Below are 27,006 nucleotides of genomic sequence, written 5' to 3'. Positions count from 1 at the left end.
CTTCCAGGTTTACTAGTTTATGTGCATAGAGTTGTTTGTAATATTCTCTGATGATGGTTTGAATTTCTGTGGAATCTGTGGTGATTTCCCCTTTATCATTTTTTATTGCATCTATTTGGTTGTTCTCTCTTTTCTTTTTAATCAATCTGGCTAGTGGTCTGTCTATTTTGTTGATCTTTTCAAAAAACCAGCTCTTGGATTTATTGATGTTTTGAAGGGTTTTTCATGTCTCTATCTCCTTCAGTTCAGCTCTGATCTTAGTTATTTCTTGTCTTCTGCTGGGTTTTGAGTTTTTTTGATCTTGTTCCTCCAGCTCTTTCAATTTTGACGATAGGGTGTCAATTTTGGATCTCTCCATTCTCCTCATATGGGCACTTATTGCTATGTATTTTCCTCTAGAGACTGCTTTAAATGTGTCCCAGAGATTCTGGCATGTTGTGTCTTCGTTCTCATTGGTTTAGAAGAACTTCTTTATTTCTGCCTTCATTTCATTGTTTATCCAGTCAACATTCAAGAGCCAGTTGTTCAGTTTCCATGAAGCTGTGCGGTTCTGGGTTGGTTTCTGAATTCTGAGTTCTAACTTGATTGCTCTATGGTCTGAGAAGACTGTTTGTTATGATTTCAGTTGTTTTGCATTTGCTGAGCAGTACTTTACTTTCAATTATGTGGTCAATTTTAGAGTAGGTGTGATGTGGTGCTGAGAAGAATGTATGTTCTGTGGATTTGGGGTGGAGAATTCTGTAAATGATTATCAGGTTTGCTTGTTCCAGGTCTGAGATCAAGCCCTGGATATCCTTGTTGATTTTCTGTCTGGTTGATCTGTCTAATATTGACAGTGGAGTGTTGAAGTCTCCCACTATTATTGTGTGGGAGTCTAAGTCTCTTTGTAAGTCATTAAGAACTTGCCTTATGTATCTGGGTGCTCCTGTATTGGGTCCATATATGTTTAGGATCGTTAGCTCTTCTTGTTGTATCGATCCTTTTACCATTATGTAATGGCCTTCTTTGTCTCTTTTGATCTTTGTTGCTTTAAAGTCTATTTTATCAGAGATGAGAATTGCAACTCCTGCTTTTTTTTGCTCTCCATTTGCTTGGTAAATCTTCCTCCATCCCTTTATTTTGAGCCTTTGTGTATCCTTGCATGTGAGATGGGTTTCCTGGATACAGCACACTGATGGGTTTTGGCTTTTTATCCAATTTGCCAGTCTGTGTCTTTTGATTGGTGCATTTAGTCCATTTACATTTAGGGTTAATATTGTTATGTGTGAATTTGATACTGCCATTTTGATGCTAGCTGGCTGTTTTGCCTGTTAGTTGTTGTAGATTCTTCATTATGTTGATGCTCTTTAGCATTTAGTGTGATTTTGGAATGGCTGGTACTGGTTGTTCCTTTCTATGTGTAGTGCCTCTTTTAGGAGCTCTTGTAAAACAGGCCTGGTGGTGACAAAATCTCTGAGTACTTGCTTGTTTGCAAAGGATTTTATTTTTCCTTCACTTCTGAAGCTCAGTTTGGCTGGATATGAAATTCTGGGTTGAAAGTTCCTTTCTTTAAGGATGTTGAATATTGGCCCCCACTCTCTTCTGGCTTGTAGTGTTTCTGCCGAGAGATCTGCTGTGAGTCTGATGGGCTTTCCTGTGTGGGTGACCCGACCTTTCTCTCTGGCTGCCCTTAGTATTTTCTCCTTTATTTCAACCTTGTTGAATCTGACTATTACGTGCCTTGGGTTTGCTCTTGTTGCGGAATATCTTTGTGGTGTTCTCTGTATTTCCTGTATTTGAGTGTTGGCCTGTCTTGCTAGGTGGGGGAAATTTTCCTGGATGATGTCCTGAAGAGTATTTTCCAGCTTGGATTCATTCTCTTCGTCACATTCTGGTACACCTATCAAACGTAGGTTAGGTCTTTTCACATAGTCCCACATTTCTTGGAGACTTTGTTCATTCCTTTTTGCGCTTTTTTCTCTGATCTTGGTTGCTCGTTTTATTTCATTGAGTTGATCTTCGATTTCTGATATTCTTTCTTCTGCTTGATCAGTTCGGCTGTTGAAACTTGTGCATGCTTCGCGAAGTTTTCGTATTGTGTTTTTCAGCTCCTTTAATTCATTCATATTCCTCTCTAAGTTATCCATTCTTGTTATCATTTCCTTGAATCTTTTCTCAAATCTTTTTTCGAGGTTCTTAGTTTCTTTGCATTGATTTAAAACATGTTCTTTTAGCTCACAAAAGTTTCTCATTATCAACCTTCTGAAGTCTAATTCCTTCATTTCGTCACAGTCATTCTCCATTCAGCCCTGTTCCCTTGCTGGTGAGGAGTTTTGGTCCTTTCTAGGAGGCGAGGTGTTCTGGTTTCGGGTGTTTTCCTCCTTTTTGCACTGGTTTCTTCCCATCTTTGTGGATTTATCCACCTGTCGTCTATGTAGTTGCTGACTTTTCGATTGGGTCTCTGAGTGGATGCCCAGATTGTTGATGATGAAGTATTTCTGTTACTTGGTTTTCCTTCTACCAGTCTAGCCCCTCCACTGGCAGTCTAGTCCACTCCAGGCCCTGCTTGTCTGGGGTGCACCTATAGCAGCTGCGGAACAGTGAGGGATGCTACCAGTTTCTTTTTCTGCAATCTTTGTCCCAGAATGATGCCTGTCAAATGTCAGTCTTTTGGATATAGAGGGGTCAGGGAGCTGCTTGAGGAGACGGTCTGTACTTTATAGGAGCTCAAGTGCTGAGCTGTGAGCTCTGTTGTTCATTCAGGGCTGTTAGGCTGCTACGTTTAATTCTGCTGCAAGAGAACTCATAAAAAGACCCTTTTTTTCCTCAGATGCTCTGTCTCGGGGGGGTTGGGGCTTTCTTTGTGAGTGTCTGTTGTGCTTTCCTGCCCAGCTAGGAGGCAGTCTAGTCACTGTTTGCCTGCCGAGGCTCCACCCTGCTGGTGTGAGGTTCGCCCTGTTGCTGCAGTCTCTGCCCTGCTGGTGCGGTCTCCGCCCTGCTGCCATGGGCTCCGCCCTGCGGCAGAGTCTCTCTGTTGTAGCGGGTTGCCTCGGCAACGGCAGGCTGCATCAGCAATGGGCGTGTACCTCAGTAGGAGCAGATTGCCTCGGTGATGGCGGACGCCCTTCCCCCATGGAGCTGCACCATCCTGGGTTCAGCTGTGCCCTCTGGGAACCTCTCCACCTGGAGCGTTTGGAATCGCCGTTTTGTTTGTCCCACTGTGCTACCCCAAACGCTGTTTCCCTGTAATCTCCTGGGCTGGCTCACTGTCCAAGTCCCATTCAGTCTCAAGTTCAGCCCTCTCATGTCTCAGATTGCCAGTTCGACAGGGCACCTGGACCAGTGCGCTTTGCGCGGAGCGCTGTGTAGCGCCGCTGTGCTACAGCGCCGGCTGCTGGCTGCACCGGCCCAAACCTCTGCCTGGTGTCCAGCGTCTCTTTTATACCTGGGAATTTCCCCGTTCTGTGGGCAACAAAGATCTGTCTGGAAATGCGGCCCCGACTCACCCTCTCTGCGCATTCACCGAGAGCTTCAATCCTGGGTTGTTCTCACCGCGCCATCTTGAGTCCCTCCCCGGTCTTGACTTTTTAATCTAATGTGCCAGTCTACGTCTTTTGACTGGGGCATTTAGCCCATTTACACTTAAGGCTAATATTGTTATGTGTGAATTTGATCCTGCCATTTTGATGCTAGCGGGATGTTTTGTCTGTTAGTTGATGCATTTTTTTCATTGTGTCGATGGTCTTTACCATTTGGTACATTTTTGGAGTGGCTGGTACTGCTTGTTCCTTTCCTCGTTTAGTGCTTCTTTCAGGAGCTCTTGTAAGGCAGGCCTGGTGGTGATGAAATCTCTCAGCAATTGCTTTTCCATAAAGGATTTTCTGTCTCCTTTGCTTATGAAGCTTAGTTTGGCTGGATATGAAATTCTAGGTTGAAACTTCTTTTCTTTAAGGATGTTGAATATTGGCCCCCAATTTCTTCTGGCTTGTTGGGTTTCTGTGGAGAGATCCACTGTGAGTCTGATGGGCTTCCCTTTGTGGGTAACCCGACCTTTCCGGCTGCCCTTAACAGTTTTTCCTTCATTTCAACCCTGGTGAATCTGATGATTATATGCCTTGGGATTGCTCTTCTTGAGGAATATCTTTGTGGTGTTCTCTGTATTTCCTGGACTTGAATATTGGCCTGCCTTGTTAGGTTGGGGAAGTTTGCCTGGATAATATCCTGAAGAGCGTTTTCTAGCTTGGATTCATTCTCTCCACCACATTCAGGTACACTCAAATGTAGATTAGGTCTTTTCACATAATCCCATATTTCTTGGAGGCTTTGTTCATTTCTTTTCACTTTTTTCTCTATTCTTGCCTTCTCGTTTTATTTGTTGAGTTGATCTTCAATCTCTGATATTGTTTCTTCTGCTTGGTTGATTCAGGTATTAAAACTTGTGTATGCTTTGCAAAGTTCTCATGCTGTATTTTTCAGCTCCATCAAGTCGTTTATATTCTTCTCTAAGCTGTTTATTCTAGTTAGCATCTCATCTAACCTTTTTTCCAGGTTCTTAGTTTCTTTGCATTGGGTTAGCACATGTTCTTTTAGCTCTGGGAAGTTTATTGAAGCCTGTTTCTGTGAATTCATCAGATTAATTCTGCATCCTTATGTGATCCCTAGCTGGTGAGGAGTCGTGTTCCTTTGGAGGAGGAGAGACGTTCTGATTTGTGGTCTTTTCATCCTTTTTGAGCTGTTTTCTTCCCATCTTAGTGGATGTATCTACCTGTGGTCTTTGTAGTTGGTGACTTTTGGATGGGGTCGCTGAGTGGACATCCTTTTTATTGATGATGAAGTTATTTCTTTCTGTTTTTTAGTTTTCCTTCTAACAGTCAGGCTCCTCTGCTGCAGGACTGCTGGAGGTCCAATCCAGACACTGCTTGCCTGGGGATCACCTGCAGGGGCTGCAGAACAGTAAGGGTTGCTGCTGGTTTCTTCTTTTGTTATCTTTGTCCCAGAAGGGTACCTGCCAGATGTAGGCCTGAGCTGTCCTTTATGAGGTGTCTCTTTGGGTATAGGAGTTGGGGGGAGCTGCTCGAGGAGACAGTCTGTCCCTTATAAGAGCTCAAGTGCTGTATTGAGAGCTCTGTTCTGTGCAGAGCTGCTGGGCAAGTACTTTTAAGTCTGCTGCAGTGGAACTCATAACTACCTCTTTTCCCATGTGCTCTGTCCCAGGAAGGTTGGCTTTATTTATAAGTTCCCGTTGTGCTGCTGCCTTTTTTCATAGAAGCCCTGCCCTGCAAGGAGTAGTCTAGTTACAGTCTGGCAGCAGAGGCATTGCTGAGCTGCTGCAGGCTCTGCCCAGCTGCTGTGTGAACTGCCTTGGTAGTGGTTGTTGCCCTTCCTCCCACTGAGCTGAACTGTCCTGGGTCCGGTCTAGAAATGTAGGAATAATATACTGGTGTAGCTATTTGAATTTTTAGTCAAGGAAAGCTGTTTTATCCAGCACTTTAATTGTTTTCAGAGGGAGAATCATTCAAGGTACCTAGTGATTCATACTATGGAAAATACAATGTAGTTTATTTAGTTTTGTCTGTACAGTAGTCTCCTCTCATCTGTGGATTCACTTTCTGCAGTTTGTTACCCATAGTCAACCGTGGTCCAAAATATTAAATACAATATTCCAGAAGTAATACATTTTAAAATTGCAGGCCATTCTGAGTAGCATGACAAAATCTTACACCATCCCAACTGGGATGTGAATTACTCCGTTGTTCAGTGTACCCACACTGTATATGCCACTTGCCCATTAGTCACTTAGTAGCCCTCTAGTTTATCAGATCAACTCTCATGAGTATCACAGTGCTTGTGTTCAAGTAACCCTTTTTTACTTAATAGTGGCTCCAAAGCCAAGAGTAGTAATACTGGTAATTCATATATGCCAAAGAGAAGCTATAAAGTGCTTCCGTTGAAAAGGTGAAAGTTCTCAACTTAATAAAAAAAATTGTATGCTGAGGTTGCTAAAATCTCATAGTGACAACAAATTTCCTATCTCTGAAATTATGAGGGACAAATAAATTCATGCTAGTTTTATTGTCACCCCTCAAACTCCAAAATTTAAAGCCACACAGTGCATGTTAAGGTGCTTAGTTAAGATGGAAAAGGCATTAAACTTGTGAGTGGGAGACATGAACAGAAACATGTTCAAATTGATGGAAACTGGGTTAGGTACTATCCTTGGTTTCAGGAATTGAGTGGGAGGGAAGGAGTCTGGTAATGTATCCCCTGAGGACAAGTGAGCACTAGTATATATAGGAACAAAACTGTTAACTTTTTCCTCCCTCATTAAAAATGTTACTGAAGAAAATATTTTGAAGTGTATTAGAATGGTTGAGTATCTTAGCGTTACCCACATTCACATGCTCTTTGTTACTGTTAAGTAGGACTGAATAGAAACTTTTGTAAGATACCAAAGCTTCAGTTAGTATATACAGAAAAAGTTCTTAAAAGTTGAGTGTTTTAAATAAAATGTGGGTAATAAAAGTTTATTATATTATTGTTTGATTCATGTAGAGTAGACCTAATTTTCCTTTACTTAAGTTGGTAAGTGGATTTCTTTTTATTTGGATAGTTAAGTATCATATTTAGTGGAATTTTCCTATAGTAAATAAATGCACAAATCTACTTTCCTGTATTTTAGTGTAAAAATTACTAATATGCTACAGAAATCCAAAAAAGAATAATAATTCTGTTTATCATTATCAAACACTCTATGTCTGTCTGTGTATCTTAGGGAAGTCTGGTACCTTATCACCATTTGTAATACAGTCGTGCCACAGAGCAACGTTTTGGTCAGTGACTGACCACATATAAGACAGTGGTCCCATAAGATCATAATACTGTACTTTTACTATACCTTTTCTGTGTTTAGGTACATTTAGATAACACGAATACTTAACATTGTGTTACAGTTGCATATAACAGTCAGTATAATAATGTGATACAAGAGCAATAGGCTATATACCATATGGCTTAGATGTATGGTAGGCTACACTAGCTATAGGTTTGTATAAGCACTCTATGATGTTTGCACAGTGACACAGTTGCCTAAGGATGCATTTCTCAAATGTATCCCTTTCAGTAAGTGATGCATAACTGCATGGGGGAAAATAATGGTCTGAATTCCTAGCATCCAAATGACAGAATATAATATGCTTCATAAATAGGGACTTTATTAGTACTCTAGTTAGTTAGCTTGCATAGCAGATAGGAACATACTGATTTGATAAAAGGCAAATAGGTATGATTATGTAACATGGATTTTTTTTTTTTTAATTCAAAAGGCATATCATTTACCATGTATTTGTCTTACCACAAATTATGTTTGTCTGTATGTATAGTTGATCCTTGAACAATGCAGGGGTTGGGGTGCTGACCACCCTCCCCCAGAATTTAACTACTAATAGCCTGCTATTGGTAGGGAGCCTTCCAATAATATAAATAGTTGCTGCACATACATTTTGTATGTTACATGTATGATACACTAAATTCTTATAATAAAGGAAGCTAGAGAGAAAGTGTTATAAGAAAACCATAAAGAAAGTAATTCACTATTCATTAACTGAATGAATAGTGAATATATTGTTTTCGTGTTGAATATGCTGAGGAAGAGGAAGAAGACGGTTTGATCTTGCTGTCTCAGGGTTAGCAGAAGTCAGAGTTTGTTTACAAGTGGACCCACACAATCTAAACATGTATTGTTCAAGAGTGAACTGTAAATCATTCTGTTTGGGATTATTCTGGATAACTATTTCAGTTTAGGTAAATGAACTGTACATAACATAATATGAACCAAATTTTTTATAAATAAATGCATAAACTATTAACATATTAAACATGGTAAAAAAATAAATATATTAAACATATTTACTGTACACACATATTAAACATGTTCAACATGAAAAATGATAAATATTAGATACAATAATACATTTTTGGAAAGAAATCTTTTGACTTTAATCAGATATTTTAAAAATATTCATAATTTAAGAACAGTTAGCCTGTTATATTTCAACAAAATTGACATACGCATAGTGGAGCAGAACAAACCTCTGAAGATTGTTGAAGAAAATTTGGATGGTGATGTTAATAATAATGGTAGTACTATATGTTTTAAGCAGCCAATATCTATAGCACTAAGTGCCAGGAATTGTGCCAAGTGCTTTTCAAGAGGTGGTTACTATTACTATAAAGAAACTGAAGCACTGAGGTATTAAGTAACTTGCCCAGGGTTATTAATCAGTTAAGTAGTGGAGTTGAGACTCAAACCCAAACAGCTAGACCATGTGTCTGTAAATGACCAGATAGTAAATATTATAGGCCTGTGTTGTCACTACGCAACTCTACCACTGTGGTATAAATGCAGCCATAGTCAGTATGTCAATAAATGGATATGACCCTGTTCCAATAATACCTTATATATTGGCACTGATGATTGAATTTCATGTAATTTTCACCTGCCACGAAATACGATTCTTTTGACTTAAAAAAATATAAATATGGCTAACCATTCTTAGCTCACATAATGTACAAACACTGGCCTTCCTTGGGCCAGATTTGGCCGTGGGCAGTGGTTTACCAGCCTTATTGTAGGCTGTTACTCATATTTTGGGCTTTTACTTTGTACTGTTTTGGACTCATTTACTCTGCACCTTACAGAGTTTTCTTCCATAGGAGGGCTATACAAGTTGATCTCTAAACATTTAGTTGATCATTTATACAGTCAGCAAGAAATCCAACAGGTTGGAAACGAGAGGTTTCTACTTCTACATGTATTCTAGATTCTTACAGTAATTTCAGCCTTTTCTTACTTCATAAATACTTGACTTCCTTAAAGCTTCCTATAAGGAAAAGTAGCTAAACCATGTGTTCTGCCTTTATTCAATCATTTTGCTTGTGGTTTTTCTCTTTTTACTATCATTATCATGGAGTTGGACCATGTTATTTCCTAAGTGGTAGTGGGGCATGCACACTACCTTCTGTGCTTTAGATGGTACAGTCCAAACAGCAGTCTGTCAAGTCCGTAAGCAGTGGGTTCATTTCTGCGTTTTAGGAAGATAATAACTGCTGTGTTGAAGGTTGATTTTGAGTAAGTACGGAATGTCAAGAGTGGAGGTCCTTTAGATGTTTAAAGATGAGATAGGTGTAAATTAGTGCTTTGTTAATAGGAATAGAGAAGATTCCAGAGGTACTTTATGTTGGGCTTGTTTCATACTTATTAATAGTAAAATGAATAATTACAAAAGGATTAATAACACAAAATTATCCCTTTCATTCCTGACCCCTAGTTCTTATTTATCCTTTGCAGAGTCGGTTGCTTTTACTAGCTTGTTGGATATCCCGCTAGATAGTCTGACAGTGTACAAACTTTATGTATTGGTGTACATGTTACCTCCTTCCCTGACCCCTTACCTCCATTCCCATTTACACAAAGATAATGTAATGAGTATATGTCTCTGTGTCTTTGCTGAACAATATATCTTGGATTTTTTTAATCTATTCATATAGATGGAGCTATATTCTCACTAATATTTGTATTATATTTCATTGTATGGATATATTTAGTACCCTATGGTATACATTTAGAGTATTTCCAGTTACAGCTACTGTAAACCATTTGTAATATATATTGTTTATGTTTTTGAACTTATCTATGTATATTTAGAGGATGAAATTTCTGTAAGTAGAACTGCTGAGTTAAATGGTATGTGTACATTTTAAATTGTCATGAGTATAGGACCATTTACATTCCCTCCAACAAGATTAGCAGGTCCTGTTTCTGTAAACGAAAGCCATCACAGAACACACCATCTCTTTTATTTTCACAAATATGATAGGAGAAAGGGCATTTCATCTTTATAATTTTGGCTTAATGAATAAGAGCTTGTTTTCCTATTTGAAAAAAAAATCCACTCGCATTTCTTTCCTGTGAAATATTCTCTTGCAGTTTTCCCCTGGGTTATTGACTTTTTTTTTTAACCTAACTTGTAGAAGCATTTAAATTAAGGAAATCATCATAGAATCCTCAGTGTATCAGTTTGCTTTTGACTGGTTTTAAGTTTTTGGTCTGTTGATATTTTAAGATTTTGTAGTAGTCAGATTTAAAAAAACATCAGGTTACGGGGTATGATAATTGTGCTATATTTATAAGTGCGTATAATATTAGGTCTTAGAGTTTCAAAGCTTATACAATAGCTATATTATATATTATAATTTTAGTCTTTATTATTACAATAGCTATATTATATATTATAATTTTAGTCTTTATTAGTGATTTGATTAAAAGCAAAAACCATTTACTAAAAAAGAAACAACCTCAGGTATTCACACTTGAGGATCTGCTACATGAATTAAGATATAGGATTTAGAGGGATTTGTTACCTGTACTACTTTGGATTGCTAAATAAATAATTTTATAATTTTTCATGTTCCTTTCTTTATGAACTCATAAATTATTAAAAGCACATAAAGTATTTAGTAACAGTATTTTCCAAATAATTTATTTAAAAAGGAGGAACTACAGAATTTGAGCAATCCTGTTATGAGTGGGATAATCAAGGTAAGCCTAATGTGAGGAACCACATGTCATTTATTAGATATAATTTTAGTATATGCTATAATATAAATATTGGCCTAGAGTTTTATGGTGATTCTCTAACTTGTCTTATGTTTTTGTGTTAATTTTATTCAACTCTTATATCACCCTGAAAAAAAATGAGATTTTGGATTTTCTCTGGAGTCCCGTTACATTAGGGTGAAGCCGGACTTCATGTTTTCAGTTTAGATGATCCTTCCATGTATAGCCATCATCGTTGTGACTTTGTATGCCATTAAATTTTACTGCAGTGTGGTCATTTGTAGGCATGAGTAGTATAATTATTTCATTCCATAGTTCTGAAACTTAAGTATATTTGTTTGTATTCTTCTTGAAGGCACTTCTTTTAAAGTCTTAGAGAAAATATAATGTGAATTCTAGTGATGAGTACAATTTTTTTAAATCAAAAAATTTTAAGTCAAATATTTGATATTAGATAGCTGTTACTATTTGATAATCTTGTAATTGGAGCAGAACTCCAGCAATGAAAGTTATTTGCTTATTCTTTCTAGGAGTTTCTTTGAGTTGCTGCTGTTCTTTGGAAGAGATGAGTTTTATGAAGAGCCCTTAAAGGATATTCTTGGATCATTCCAGGTAAAAAAACAGTTTACTACTTCACATTTTGTCTACATTTAAAATAGGCCATTATGCTCCCCCTAAATATAGCTTATTGGTTATTTATTGCTTATAAGTTTTTAATGGTTGCTAAGATAGCAATGTTTAAGGTCCTGTTATTACTGGCAGATAAGAAAACTCTTAAAATTAATTTTTAATGATATTCCCAAGCAGTTCATAGCTGGAGTTCCTATTCCACATTTGCTAGAAAAGAGCCTTCTACAACCCTTGTAGATTTCTAGAACTTAGCCCTGGTGAAAAATGATCTTCTTTGCTAGACTTGAAGCAGGCTGTCTATCCCATGCTAGTTTTCCTTTGGCTGTACTTGATTTTCTCTCTCATAATAAGGTTGCCAAGCTCGGAGGCAGAAATTTATTTATTTTTTTGAGGTGGGGGCACTTGGTGTAGGAGAGAAGAGTAAATTCAGATGGGAATGACAAAAGATTCAAGACCTCTCCTATAGATGAAATAACATTTGATCTCTTTACCACTTATTGGGAAGGAACCTTGATCCACTCGGTGAAGTAAAAGGAAGATGTACTTTGAGTTCCCCTTAGGAATTAAGTGTCTCTAACCACCCATTTAGAACTGAAATATACAGACAACGTATCTTGTATTTGTTACCACGGTGTTAAAAGAAAGGCTTATAGACAACCAGTACTGTTGTATTAGGTACATTATATTGAACATTCTACTTTAACCATTCTTACATCCAGCAAAAGAGGTAAAAAAAACCCATCATGGAACTTACGTTCCAATTAGAGTATATATTCAAGTATTTAAAACTTAAATTTTCCATTCCATTTTTCTTTTAACACTTGTATTCTTGGTGATTCATTCTTGAACTTTTACTCTGCAGATGTTTATTGAGTCCTTACAGTGCTGTGCATTCAGGTCTGAGAAAAACAGTAGTAAGCACAACAAAAACCCTCCTCTTGTGGAGTTCTTAACAATTCTGGTATAGGGACAGAAAGATGATAAATCAAACCTTTATAAATGAAAAATATTTATAAGGTGACAGATTCCTTAGAGAAAAATAAAAGGAGGACAGGGATAGTGCTAGCATGGTGGTATTGGGGAAGGATATTTCAGTATGAAATGGGGAGGTGAAATAACTCAGAGATGTTGGTTGACCAGCGATAATGAGAACCACTGAAATGTTTGGAGTACATGAGGGACAGTATTTAACTTCTATTTTAAATGTATCAAAAACATAACATTTGTGAAGGGATATATCCTTTATTTTTTCCCTTGAAAGCAGGATGCCCATTCAGTTATGAAAATAATAAGTTTCTCAAGGAAAAGTTAACAGTTTTGCATACTTCTATCTCCTGCTGTGATCCTTTGCCAGTCTCTAATCCTGGCTGATTCTAAGCCTATCCACTAACCAACCCCCATCCCCCTACATTTAAAAAAAAAACTGCCATTTCTGCCACTTTTGTGGCAGAATTTCCTTGAGCCTCCAACTCCTAACTTCTAGGAGAGGTTTTACCTTTTGTTCCCATGTTACCTTTACCTAGCGAAACGGCCTTCATTTGCTGAACTGACCTTCTGCTGTAGGTGCTTCCCAGGCCTGTGCCCTTAGGAACGAAAGGGCCACATGTAGTCCATCATGTATATCTCCCTAAAACCTTGTATTTTCCAAGCTTATGAATTCTCCAGGCTTTTGACTGATATTGATAATACAGTGACCAATTCAATAACAACACAAATGTCACCTTTTGAAATATTTAAAATATATTATTGTACTAGTGCAAGTGCACCATGGCTCCCCAAGTGGTTCATTTCTATACATCTTTCATACAGATTCATACCAGCATAAGATGGTGTTCTTTCTCTTCTCCCGTAAGTAGGACAAACACAGTGCTACTCATATTTTAATGAACATAAAGATCACCTGGGGATCTTGTTAAAATTTAGATTATGATTCAGTAGTTGTGGGAGGGGCGCTGCCAGTCTGCATCTCTGATAAGCTCCAAGGTGATCGTGATGCTGCTAGCCCCTGGACCACACTTTGAATACCAAGGTATTCTTTGTTGGAGTTGAGTTAACTTCAGTTTCCCACCCTGTTTTTCGACTATGAGTTTTGCTACCAGCTTTGCTACTTACACTGTGCCATCTTGGGCCAATTTCATAATTTCTGTATCAGTTTCTTTATTTGTAAAATGAGGGCAATAACTGTACTTGCTGCATAGTCACTTTATGGGTGAAATGAGTAAAGTGCCACAATTCTTGGCAAAATGATCGTGTCACTGTTTTTAAGGCAGGCAGTAGAGCTTGTCTGGTGAAGGGCATGGGTTCTCAAGTCTTACTACCTGTATTTTTATTTTTACAATAATAACAAAACCAAGCTCTTAGATTTATTATTTTCTTCCATGAATTTCTGATCTCCTAAAATCTGAGTTGTTCAAGTAAAAATTTTTAACTCCTTACCTACTGACTGTAATTTTTTCTCTCTGTTGTTTCTAGAGGAAACTTCATTCTTAGAGCCAAACATTCCATTTACTGGCTTCTAAAGTTATCTTTCTTAGCCTTTTGCTTCCAGTCATTTTTGTTTACATTTCTCATATGATGCACCTGCCTCATCATCGTCATTAGATCTAGCAGTTTTCAAGATTCCCAATAAAATGACAAAAATAATGTAAAATGAGGGAAAATAATAATGATCAATGCTGGAAATTAGGATGGGGGCTTTATGTGAGTTGCTCAGGGATGAAACCAGATTGAAGGATGGGCCAAACAGTACTGGATTGACTGAATGTTATGAAATAGGGAAATGTGTGAGAAAGGAAAAGATAATCTATATAGAGAGAGACCTTTCAATAGTTTACAGTCATGTCCCCCTATATCCCCTGCTTGTAACAACAGAGGCTGGAGGAAGTAGCAGATGGTAGGAATTTGGGGTGTGGTCAGTTTCATCCTTGTTGCTGATTCTAAGAAGTGCATCAGGCATGCAGCAAAACCTAAAGAACAGGAATCCTGAGTGATTTTTATACCCACGTTAAAAATAAGATACATGGGCTGTGCGTGGTGGCTCACGTTTGTAATCCCAGCACTTTAGGGGGCTGAAGCAGGCGGATCACCTGAGGTCAGGAGTTTGAGACCAGCCTGAACAACATGGAAAAACCCTGCCTCTACTAAAAATACAAAATTAGCAGGGTGTGGTGGCGCATGCCTGTAATCCTAACTACTAGGGAAGCTGAGGCAGGAGAATCCCTTGAACCTGGGGGTCGGAGGTTGCAGTGAGCTGAGATTGCACCATTGCACTCCTGCCTGGGCAACAAGAGCGAAACTCTGTCTCAAAAAAAAAAAAAGAAAGAAAGAAAGAGAGAGAGAGAGAGAAAGAAAGAGAGAGAGAGAGAGAGAAAGAGAGAGAGAGAGAGAGAGAAAGAAAGAAAGAAGAAAGAGAGAGAAAAAGAAAAAGAAAGAAAGAAAGAAAGAAAGAAAGAAAGAAAGAAAGAAAGAAAGAAAGAAGAAAGAAGAAAGAAAGAAAGAAAGATACATGCTTTTCATGTGAGCATTCTCCATTGAGAGAATGAGGGTATGACCCAGACTAAATGCAGCCAGCCCCAACACCCGAAGATAAGACAGTCTTACAAGAGAGGCTTGGTTGTCTTTTACTGGAGCTTCCTCTTTACTCTGATAGGCCATGATCTAACAAATTAAACTGTACTACATATAAACTTCCTCCTCCTCTCTTTGTTTGGACATGAAGGATTTGACAGAGACTTATTCACCTGTTAGTAAAATAGGTCTCTGTTCTAGATATTCTATATGAAGATGACTAAAGAGGATAAATACCTCAGTTATCATCAGTTAAAAATGGAAAGATAAGAGGTATAAAAAAAAAATCACTTTTCTTGAAGCATTTCTTATGTTTTTGCCGATGTTGAGTTCCTAATATTTTCCATGAAATTAAGTGAAATTGCAAAGAAGGGACAACCCCAAAGAACACGTAGAGGTTAAATATTATAGAGATGGAACTATTAAAAGTACAGTGAAGGCAATTAGCAGATTAACTCCAGCAAAAACCAAATTAATGAAGGAAATAATCTCTAAACCATAATTTAATTTACAGCTCATAATTACTTACAGATGTATCTTGATTATCCTTTTTAATTTTGGGGATAAAGGAAAGTTCCTGCAAATGTAGGAATCATGTAGGCAGAAGAAACAGGATTCCCGCAAAGGAAAAAAGCAAATCAGGACAGCAATAAAACTCTCCATGGTAATAAATGCCAGCAGAAATAATGCCTTGAGATTTTTAAGGGGAAAAATATGATTTAATAATACAGCTGTCAAGCTCTATAGTTTATAAGACAGGACAACAGAGATAGATAGTTCCAGTACTTGGAAACAAACCAATGACAGTTCTTTTATCAGGACAGGGAAGTAGTATGCCAGGTGATCAAAATAAAGATTTACAAAGACGGTCATTATAGAATAAAAGAAATAGGACTGACCTGAGGAAGAAGCAAGGCATTTTTATTATGGCTGTCATGAAGACTCCATTAATGTCAAATGATTCTGGAAAAGCAAAATAGAAATTGAAAAAACACACAATAATCTAGAACTAAAATCTCAGGTTATGGTATTGATTGGATGGAGATAAGGAAGACAGAGAAGGATCAAATGTATTCTTGGGCATCTATGTGGAAATAACTACAGAGTGGTGACATTGTGTTAAGTAAGCAGTGATTATATAAGGGGAAGAGCAGCATATAGAAAGATATCAAGTTTCATTCTAGACACACTGAGCTTTAAATGTCATTGGAACGTCCAAGTACTACTGCCCAATAGATGGTTAGGTTTTTTGTTTTTTAAAGAACATTTGCTACTTTTATAAATTAAGAGAAACAAAGATGATTTATTTATTTATTTTTTAATAATAAGGGGAAAAAGCAACTGTAGGGTAGTAACTGAAATGCCAGCTAAACTAGTAATCTAAAAATCTTACTACCAAAGCTCTGCACATGTTTTAATGAGCCTGCCCTGACTTTGGATAAAATTCTATCCTTATCCCTTGGAGCCAGTATATAAGTCACAAAGATCTTTTTTGTTCAGGCTAGAAGTAGGCCTTAGTTAAGCCTTCTTTCCCTGAGACACAACCTGTTTTTTACTTGCTTTTCCTTTGGGTCAGTCAGGAAAGAGAGTTAGGACTTGGTAAGGGATATCATTTCCCAAGCAGGAGGCTCAAGATTGTCTCAGTGCAGTAGCACCATAGCGGAAGTGGAAAAAAATCAAAGGAGCCAGCCACAAGAAAGGAGTTGAAAAGCCTACCCTGCTTCCTGGGGCAAGTGTTGATCTCCCCTAATAAGAGTATATAGTCATCATAAACCAGCAAACCTGCCAGATTTTATTATTTTTAGCTAAGATGAAGGTGTTTACAACTACTGACTTTCCACTAAACCTTCACAACCTGGACCATGACTCTCCTCTGGAGTACCTGGAATAAGTTTCCCAAAGATTTAATTTGGGAAAGTCCTAATGTTGGTATTCAAAACAGCCTTTGTAGTGCTAGCTAAAAGGCTTTTAAAGAAAACAACCATATCAGCTTAAGAGCAAGGCATTTTGTGAGGAGAATTTTCAAAACTGCTACCATATTTTCGGCTCAGATAGCTCTCTTCTGGGTCTACTCAACTACACTTGGACTGTGTGTGACTCTCCCCCGCCCTCCGCTAAGTTTTTCCACCATTACTTACAAAGCACTAATCCCCATGTATTTTCTTTGTGGTTAGATCCAGTGGGTGGAGACTGATTTTCATTCTTGTCTCTCCAGTACTTAGTAGTGTTAATCCCTTAGTACGATATAAATGTTTGCCAAACAAATGAAAGATAAGTAGGTCCACAGTCATTTCTGAAGTTTAGGCATGCCTCTCTTATAAAACATTTCTTTTTGTGATGTATCATCTTTTGTGAAGTTTAAAAAACAAAAAATACTTTCAGTTCTGGGATACAAGTGCAAAAAGTGTAGTTTTGTTACATAGGTATACATGTGCCATGGAGGTTTGCTCCACCTGTCAACCCATCATCTAGGTTTTAAGCCCTGCATGCATTAGGTATTTGTCCTAATGCTGTCTTCCCTTGCCACCCCCCAAACCCCGACTGTCCCAGCTGTGTGATGGTCCCCTTCCTGTGTCCGTGTGTTCTCACTGTTCAACTCCCACTTATGAGTGAGAACATGTGGTGTTTGGTTTTCTGTTCCTGTGTTAGTTTACTGAGGACTATGGCTTCCAGCTTCATCCATGTCCCTGCAAAGGACATGATTTCATTCCTTTTTATGGCTGCATAGTATTCCTTGGTGTATATGTACCACAGTTTCTTTATGTGGTCTATCATTGATGGGCATTTGGGTTGTTCCATGTCTCTGCTATTGTAAAATACTGCTGCAGTAAATATACGTGTGCATGTATCTTTATAGTAGAATGATTTATATTCCTTTGGGTATATACCTAGTAATGGGATTGCTGGGTCAATTGGTATTTCTGGTTCTAGATCCTTGAGGAGTCTTCCACAACTGTCTTCCAACAACTGTCTTCCACAGTTGTTGAATTTACATTCCCACCAACAGTGGAAAAGCGTTCCAATTTCTCCACAGCCTTGCCAGCATCTGTTGTTTCTTGACTTTTCAATAATTGTCGTTGTAACTGGCATGAGATAGTATCCGATTGTAGTTTTGATTTGCATTTCTCTGATGATCAATGATGTTGAAATTTTTTTCATATGTTTCTTGGCTGCAAAACTGTCCCAGAACTTAAAAAAAAAGACATATAAATGGCTACAGGCATATGAAAAATGCTCAACATTACTAATCATCAGAAAAATTCAAATAAAAACTACAGTGAGATATCATCTCACACCTGTTAGAATGGCTATTACAAAAACCAGAAGATATAACAAGTGTTGGTGAGGACATAGAGAAAAGGGAACTTTTCTACCCTGTTGATGGGAATGTAAGTTAGTAAAGCTATTATGGAAAATAGTATGGAGTTTTTTCAAAAAAACTAAAAACAGAGCTACCGTATAATCCAGCAATTCCACTACTGGGTGTATATTCAAAAAAGAGGAAATCATTATGTCAAAGAGATACCTGCATTCCTGTATTTATTGCAGCATTGGAATCAATCTGTGTCCATTAATAAATGAGTGGATATTTAAAAATATGGTATGAGATATGTGTATGTGTGTGTACATAGACACACGCACACACAGTGAAATACTGTTTCATCTTAAATAAGGCAATCTTGTCATTTACAACAAGATGAATGAAGCTGGAGAGTATTATGCTAAGTGAAATAATCCAAGTGCAGAAAGACAAATACTGTCTGATCTCACTTATATGTAGAGTGTAAAAATGTTGAACTCACAGAACCAAGAGTAGAATGGTGGTTACCAGGGGCTGAAGGTGGCAGTGGATGGAGAGATATTGGTCAAAGAGTACAAAGTTTCAGTTAGACTGGATGAATAAATTCTGGGGGTCTATTATACCTATGGTTATTATGGCTAATAATAATATATTGTACACTCGGAAACTACTATAGAAATAAATGTTAAATGTTTTCATTATAAAAAAATAAGTATGTGAGGTGATGAATATGTTAATTAGCTTGGTTGTTGTAATTATTTTACAGTGTATACATATGTCAAAACATCACATTGTACACTGTAAATATATACAATTCTTTTTTTTTTTTTTTGAGACAGTTTTTGCCCTTGTTGCCCAGGCTGGAGTGCAATGGTGTGATCTCTGCCCACCAAGTAGCTGGGATTGCAGACATGTGCCACCATGCCCAACTCATTTTGTATTTTAGGTAGAGAGAGGGTCTCTCCACGTTGGTTGGGTTGGTCTCAAGCTCCCGATCTCAGGTGATCCACCCGCCTCTGCCTCCCAAAGTGCTGGGATTACAGGTGTGAGCTACCACAGCTGGCCAATATATACAATTCTTACTTGTCAATTAGAAATAAAAAAGATTAGGTGAATTTTTTTAAAGAAAAACTAACATCCTTCCTTAACCACCTTGTATAAAACAGTGCCTCCCGTAACACACACACGAAATAGGTGTATTGTCTACATAGTCCATTTGTTACCACCTTGCAAAGTCAGATGGAGGATGAATCAGTAAATGTATTGGTGGGATGAAAACATCAAACATTACTTGTAGAGTCTACTTTGACAATATGCAGAAAAGTTGAAACATGCTCAACTGTGAGAAAAAGTATAAGGAAAATATTTCACTATCTATGAAAGAAACATATTTGATAAACGTGTCATACATTTAGCATTGGGAGAGGGAAGGACTGACTTAAAGTTTCAGATTCTGAAATCACTTCATGATGATTGTATTTCTTACATAATTTTTGGGTAGCAATGGGTAAAGCTTTGATGTTTTGCCATTGGATTTTATCTATTTGAAATGGTTCATCCTGTTTAATAATTCTTATATATCACTATCAAAAAGATTTTCACTTTCTGTGTTTTTTCAAAATAACCTTCTGTTTGAGAAAAAAAACCTTACTTCAATTCAGCCGTTGAACTTGTATAATTATCTTGAAGAGGAACAAGAGACAGTTATTTCAAACATAAAATTTGTAATTAATAAACTTGAGACAGTTAAGCCAAAGGGATCAAGAGCAAGCTTCCAAAAGATAGGACTGTCAGTGTCAACAAACTGTATGCATTTCAGGAAAGGCCAGAATACCCGGACATGGGAATAATGACACAGAACAGTCATTTCGGGAGAGGGTACATCCAACCATAAACAAAGATTGTGAGCATCTTGCAGTCTAGTGTTGTCAAGAGTAGGCATGTAACTGCTTTTAAAAATCAGTGTTACGATTAACACTTCAAAACTAGCTCTGAGAACACATCATTGAAGCATTCATTGTTCACTGAAAGATCATGTAGAGTGTCCTAATACATAACAACTAGACCTTTCAGCATATTAGTGCTTGAAACAATTTCTATTCTTCCAGATCAAATATAGAAAATGTAAGCTATAAGGAACTGCACAGGGCATTAAGTTCAGTCTCATTTTTAAATAAGTGATGAGACTAAGTACCAGAGAGATTCATTAATCGGTCAAACAACCATTATGGGAGACTAAGTAACTAGCCTAGGCAGTACTGTGACCTGTTCTCTGGACTGACTCTAATATTCTTTCTGCTAAATCAAATTGTATATTTATTTCTTTGTATGCGAACTTGTGCTCAAAAAATCTTGCATGCACCTTAATTCTGCTTCAGGGCCTGTGTAGGTCAGGTCAGGATGGTGACAGTAGTGGGAACAGTGACATTAAGATGGTAGCCATATTAATTCATTATTTATTTTAAAATGCTAATGATAGGGTTGTACTTCCATTAGATTGTAACTATCAACTAATTTTGAAAAATAACTGCTTTTAGTTGATGGCTTTACTGTAGTTATGACTGGCTTCCTCTTCAGATAAAACTGCTAATTAAAGTAGCATGTACATCTGTTACTTTTTATCAAGTTTATTAAACAAGGAATCATTATTCATATTTTAACTATTCATGTTTTAAAAGTCCCAAAAAGGATATCCTTAAATAGTTCAATGAGTATATAATTCTGCTTATTTTTTAAAATCAAATAATGTAACTTACAAGCATTCACACATTTTTATAATTTTGAGACAGCGTCATCTTAAAAGTTTTTTATCCAATTCCCTTATTTTACATATCTGAAATTAAGCCCCAACAGAGTTGAGGTTGATAGAAACAGAATGTGGGCCTAAGTCTTACTCTCAACCCAGGATTCTTTCAAGGCCATATTCCCTAATCTATTATAAATAATGATATGCTCATATGTTTACAGTAATGTGTATGGCAAAAGAACAGGTTTATATAAATGTTTTATTTATACTGCTCTCTTGAGAGCTTCATGGTCTAAGATTTTAAAACCTGAAGTCTGCCTTATTAGTTGGGGAGGGATGAAGAAATTGAGTTTGGTGATCTGAGTGGTAGCTGATAAGGCCTAAACTAGACTGGTAATTGTAGAAATGGCAAGGAAGAAGCAAATCAGGAGATGGTGAAGAAAACTGACATGATAATCAATGGAAGACAAAGATGAGTTTTATATTCAGCCCCAAACACAAATATAAAAACAAATAATACCTAAGACCAGGAAGCTCCAGATTTCTGATATAGTATACAGTTTTTAAAATACAGTTTGAGCACATATCCCCTTTATGTATATGTTACTTATGCACATGTACTCATACTATAAGTACATTTAAAAAGGATAAAACTAAAAGAATGTTTTAAATTCAAGAATATAAAGTGACAGTAGTGTGATTATGCCATATTTTTGAAAAATTTTCAAAATTATTGTATCACAGTGATACAGTAATTCAATTTTAGGTTCAGTTTACTTTGATGTTTGGTCGTAAGTTAAAAGGATAGAAAATTTTCTTTTCTGGGCATTAGGACAAATAAGTAATGCATGTGGGGCCTAAAACCTAGATGGCGGGTTGATAGGTACAGCAAACCACTATGGCACATGTATACCTATGTAACAAACCTGCATGTTCAGCACATGTTTCCCAGAACTTAAAGTAAAATAGAAAATAAATAAATAAAAAGAAACCAAAGATAAACAAAATAAAAAAAAAAGAAAATTGTCTTTTCTGAATCACAATGCTTAGTTTAAAATGCCTTCTGTTAATTATGTGAAAGTGAAATTTAGCTACCAAATTTGTATTCCTAAAGTCAATCTGTTTTCTTTAATACTAACCACTTTTAACAATGAATTCAAAAGTCATTAAAATGCTTGAGTTGAAAATTTTTTCAACAGAAAATTATTTCTTTAATGGCATCATAGAAGTATTATAGGTTACACACTGATTTTTGGCAACAGCAATCATAATGCAAACACTTCCAAATTCCAAACATTCATTTTAAATGATTTTCTTTGTAAGAACTTTCTTTTGAAAAACAGTAACTCTTTTTCATTGTTATAACTGTCCCCTTTATTTTATATCGGCAAACTCAGAATGATAAATTTTTGAAATTATCAGGTAAATATTCTCAGGAACTTACCATAAAAAAGAATGGCAAATTGGCCAGACATGGTGGCTCACACCTGTAATCCCAGCACTTTAGGAGACTAAGGTGAGCAGATCGCAAGATTGGAGATTGAGACTATCCTGCATAACAGGGTGAAACCCCGTCTCTATTAAAAACACGAAACAACAACAACAACAAAAAGAGGCTTGGTGGCACATACCTGTAGTCTCAGCTACTCGGGAGGCTGAGGCAGAAGAATCACTTGAACTTGGGAGGTGGAGGTTGCAGTTAGCCGAGATTGCGCCACTGCACTCCAGCCTGGGAGACAGAGCAAGACTCCATCTCAGGAAAAAAAAAAAAGAATGGCAAATCAAACATGATTGCCTTTTTGTAAAAGAAAATATATAACATCCTTAAATTTTATAACTTTATGAACTGCTTTTCTATGAGGTAACCAATGAAAGTATAATAAGATTTATTATTCTCATTTCAAAGTATTATAAAGATGACTGTATTCTGAAGATCATATTTTTATTAGATTAGCCACATTGAAGACCCTTTACATTTCTGTCTTACTTTGCAGCAGTAGCTTGCTTATGAGTGAATTGGAGGTGGTGGTGTGTAGCTTTACTCTGGAATTTTCATTTCATTCAGATTCATAGTGCTTCCATTTACACAGATTTCCATGCAACCCTATTTTGATTAAAAGGTTATTTATTATTGAGGAGGTATCTTCTCTGGCACACTTTTCCTTTTCTGTTTTGGTTTAAAAAGTAAGATATCAACACTTAAGATAGTAATGCAAGGCTTTCCTCTTACACAATAATGTACAGAAGAGTGTCCTAGTACAAATTTTCAGTATGGCAGGAAAAGAAACTAAGTTTATTACAGATTAAGGTAGCTAGTGGAAGTTTCTTGGGGAAAGTGGTTTTGTGGAAATACAGGATTTAGATAGGCTTATGGAAGTTGTAAGATAATGACATGAGAAATGGCACAGGTAAGAAAAGACGAGGTGAATTTTGGGAGATATGGAAGAGACCAGGCTCGAGAAAAGAATTCATGATGTGCAATAGGTGAATGAGTTGGTAGCTAAGTCCCAAAGTCCTTATATTTGAGATTGAAGTAAGATCTTCATCTGATGATAAACCGCTGACGGGTCCAGACCAGTTATGTAGAATGGTATCTTTTGCTTTGATTGGACCAAAAGCTAATTTACATTAGTTGAATTTTGGGGGCAGTAATCTGTAGGTCTAGAGTAATTTGGGAGCTTGCTACCTTGCTTATCTTGGGAGGGTTCAGTTATCACTGTTTTTACCCATAAAGCTGTTGCCAGAAATCATTATAATGTTCCATGTATGTTAAATTCATGGATGATCAATCCCTTCATATTTACCTTATTTAATGACTGCTCTTAACATGCTGACATGTGGACATGCAGAAATTTCCTAATGCCAAGGAAATTAGACGTCCTAAAATAAAATATTTATTCAAACTATTTAAAAAATACTAGAAGAAATAATAGTGCCTAACATCTTTTGAGTGTTTACTACTAGACACTGTCTCAAGCACTTTCCCATGCTGTATACTATTACTTCATCCTCACAACAATCCTATGAAGTAGGTGTTCTAGTATCCGTTTTGTAAAGGAAATGACTGATAGAGCACAGAGATTAAGGAACTTGCCCACTGTTCGTAGGATTTTTGTTTGCTCAATTGCTTAATTTGGGACCAGCCTTAAATAACTTTTAGAAGATATTAATTTTCCTAATGTTTGACTATAAATAATGTTTTGACTTTTTTGACTGAATGATTCTTTATCTTAAAACTTGATTTCTTCTACTATTTTGTTCTCTTATAAAATAAGTAAAACCTTTTGTATATTTTTAACCAGGAATGCAATGTGGCATATAGAAATCACTTTATAATCTCAGCAAATAATGAAAGAATAGGACAGTTTAATAAAAGCCAAGCGTTTGTAGCCACTTTGAATAGGTAACCTTGATTCATCTAATAAGTAACATTTTTGAAGATATGTTTTTTTAAATTCTGAAGCTTTGCTTTATACATTCTACTAAGTTTTTAATATCTGAGAGATTTTGTGAGCACAGAATTAAATTCTGGCAATTGGTTGTGTTTTGATTGATGTACAATTAGTAGTCAGCTTTTTTTTTTTGTTTTTTTAACATTGCCAGTTTCTACATCTAGTTTTTTTCTTAAGGCTTTAAGCTCTATTTGTACATTTTTAAAAATAATACTTTTACTAGATATTCAGTTAATCTTTTAAAATTGTCAAATTAAATTCTCTGAACCATTTTGAAAAACAATACCTCAGCTGGGCGTGATGGCTCATGTTTGTAATCCCCGCACTTTGGGAGGCTGAGGTGGGTGGATCTCAAGGTCAGGAGATCTAGACCATCCTGGCTAACACGATGAAACCCCATCACTACAAAAAATACAAAAAATTAGCCAGGTGTGGTGGCACGTCCCTTTAGTTCCAGCTACTCGGGAGGCTGAGACAGGAGAATCGCTTGAACCCAAGAGGCAGAGGTTGCAGTGAGCTGAGATTGCTCTACTGCACTCCAGCCTGGGGGACAGAGCAAGACTCCATCTCAAAAAAAAAAAAAAAACAAAAAACAAAAAACAAAAACAGCTAACAAAGTATGTAATGAATCAAAAAGCATAATCAAACTTAACAAATCTTGTAAGTCTAAATCTACTAAATGAAATTTACACATTCATTAAATTAATGACAAGTCCAAGCATACTCTCTGAAAAACATTTCAAGTATCTTTTAAAAAAAAACCCAGAAAATGTATGGACAAATTCACAGCTATTGCCCAATTTACCAGTACATCTTTATCATAAATCTAAAGCAAAGTAGAGGTTGGATTTACTTATTTATAGGTTAGATTTATTTATTTAACCAGTCATTTCTTTATCCCCAAAATGCAAATCTAATTATCCCATAAAGGGAAATAGAATCTCCATCTTCCAGCCTGCTGCCACAACTCAGATGATACGTTTGGGATCAGGACAGGGGACGTCTGTCTACCTGCCAGCCAGAGACTGCATTCAGAAGGCACCCCACACCCCCTGCCCCGCCCTCTCTCTTTCTGGTCAGGCTCTTGCCTGCCATTATTAAGAGGAACTTTATGCGCCTTTATATAAATGTAACTAAACATTTAAGTTTCAGTTTTTTGCAACCTGGTTCTTTTCCTAGAAATGATATATCCCTTAGGTTTTTCCCTTAGGTTACACATCATCCCTGTTTTAATGGGATTTTCTAAATCCAGTTTTATGCATACTGTATAACCTTTGGCAATAAAGCCTATTTGTGTTCATGGGGTTTTGACACCCTACTTAAGTTACAATAGTAACCCTTTCTCTTTTATAATTTAATAGCTGGCCATCAGTCATTTTATTGACAATAATGATCAAGTTTAGTTTTTAACCCCTTTAAATTCACAGAGCCAAATGATTTTTCTCTCCTAGGAATGCCAGAATCACCTCCGCAGATATGGAAATGTGAATCTGGAACTGGTGACTCGAATCATCAGAGATGGTGGCCCATGGGAAGATCCAGTGTTGCAAGCTGTCCTTAAAGCTCAGCCAGCATCTCAGGAGATAGGTACTTCAGGAGATTCAAAATCAGACCAGCATTTGTGAGAAGCAAACACACTTTCATTACTAACTAGAGCAGTAACAATGATTTTTCTTCATTTTATAATACTGAATAATGGAGTGATGTATTTTCACATGAAAAGTGTTTGTTTTTCTAACCTGGCCCCAAGTGATTTCTGACACCAGGTTTGGTATATTTATTTCTCATTATGGAAATTCTGAGTGGTTACACATCTACTAGATGTTATTTATTTAAAAAGAGTATATTTTGTCACTTTAGTTATATTTTTAAAATCTGTTTAAGTAGGAACATATTTTTCTTTAAGAAACAAAAACTCTGCTTTTCATGAAAGCACATGGAATCTCCCTTCCCTTACACAGGAAACTCCATGAGGGCTGGAACTCTGAATTTTTGTCACTATTATTGCATATCCTATAGCTAGCCCAGTGCCTGGTATAGAGTAGATGCTTAATTTGCTGATTGAATGAATGATCACATGATGAATGCATGAGTGAATAAGTTACCGAGTGAATACATTTGAATGCCAAATACTCTAGAGCAGTATTTCCCAAACTTTATGCATTAGAAGTTTTGTCTCATACCCTTGTATATTTCTTTGGTATCAACTCCTGTCCAATCTGATTTAACGGTGGTCCTTTGAAGGCCAAAATTTCCTTTCAAGGCAGAAGGCTTTGTCAACTTCTTTTAGTTAATTCTTTATAAAAATGTTCCCCATGTTATTCCTGAACCCCCAGAACATTTTGGATCACCAAAACTGTAGAATGTAAGCTCAGCAATAGTGAATAAGCATAGAAGTGTGGCAAACATTTAAAAGTGTGGAGAGAGCCTATGGAGTTCAGTTATGAGACAGCCAAGAGGAAAAAACAAGACCTCCCAATCCTGAAACCAGTTAGACCTTGGTTTGGTGAGAAAGACACTTCATACCACATATCCTGTTGAGCAGGTTATCTCCATTAGTCAGTCACAGGTGAAGGGGTTAGGGTGAGTTGCGAATGCAGTTGAGTGGAGGAGGACCTGTGATGGAATGGGAGATGGAACAAGACTAGGAGGGTAGGGTTAAGGTACATGTGACAGTGTTATGAAGAACCCAAGGAATAAAAAGGACACTGGTGTT

The 27,006-nt window shown here is 36.9% G+C and overlaps 1 protein-coding gene and 1 long non-coding RNA gene across 3 annotated transcripts in view; one reads left to right on the top strand and one right to left on the bottom strand.

Moving 5' to 3' along the window:
- The window catches only part of ZNF654 (zinc finger protein 654), a 90,352-nt gene that overhangs the window by 46,191 nt on the left and 17,155 nt on the right, over window positions 1-27,006 (top strand). For both annotated transcript variants that reach the window (XM_078358577.1, XM_008986450.5), the window contains exons 3-4: window positions 11,125-11,206; window positions 25,742-25,877. Coding sequence is in view for 1 of the 2 variants with exons in the window: in XM_008986450.5 (XP_008984698.4) it covers window positions 11,125-11,206; window positions 25,742-25,877 (218 nt within the window). In the remaining variant the exon portion in view is untranslated. The remainder of the gene's footprint in view (window positions 1-11,124; window positions 11,207-25,741; window positions 25,878-27,006) is intronic.
- On the bottom strand, window positions 12,055-22,591 carry LOC118149916 (uncharacterized). Its single transcript, XR_004737671.3, has 3 exons — window positions 22,470-22,591; window positions 15,691-15,754; window positions 12,055-12,182 (listed from the first exon to the last, which is right to left on the bottom strand). It is a non-coding gene; the product is annotated as an uncharacterized LOC118149916 (long non-coding RNA).

Source organism: Callithrix jacchus, chromosome 21, assembly GCF_049354715.1.
Source record: "Callithrix jacchus isolate 240 chromosome 21, calJac240_pri, whole genome shotgun sequence".
NCBI lineage: Eukaryota > Metazoa > Chordata > Mammalia > Primates > Cebidae > Callithrix > Callithrix jacchus.
Note: the sequence above shows the minus strand (reverse complement) of the source record. Positions and strands in the feature narration are given on the sequence as shown.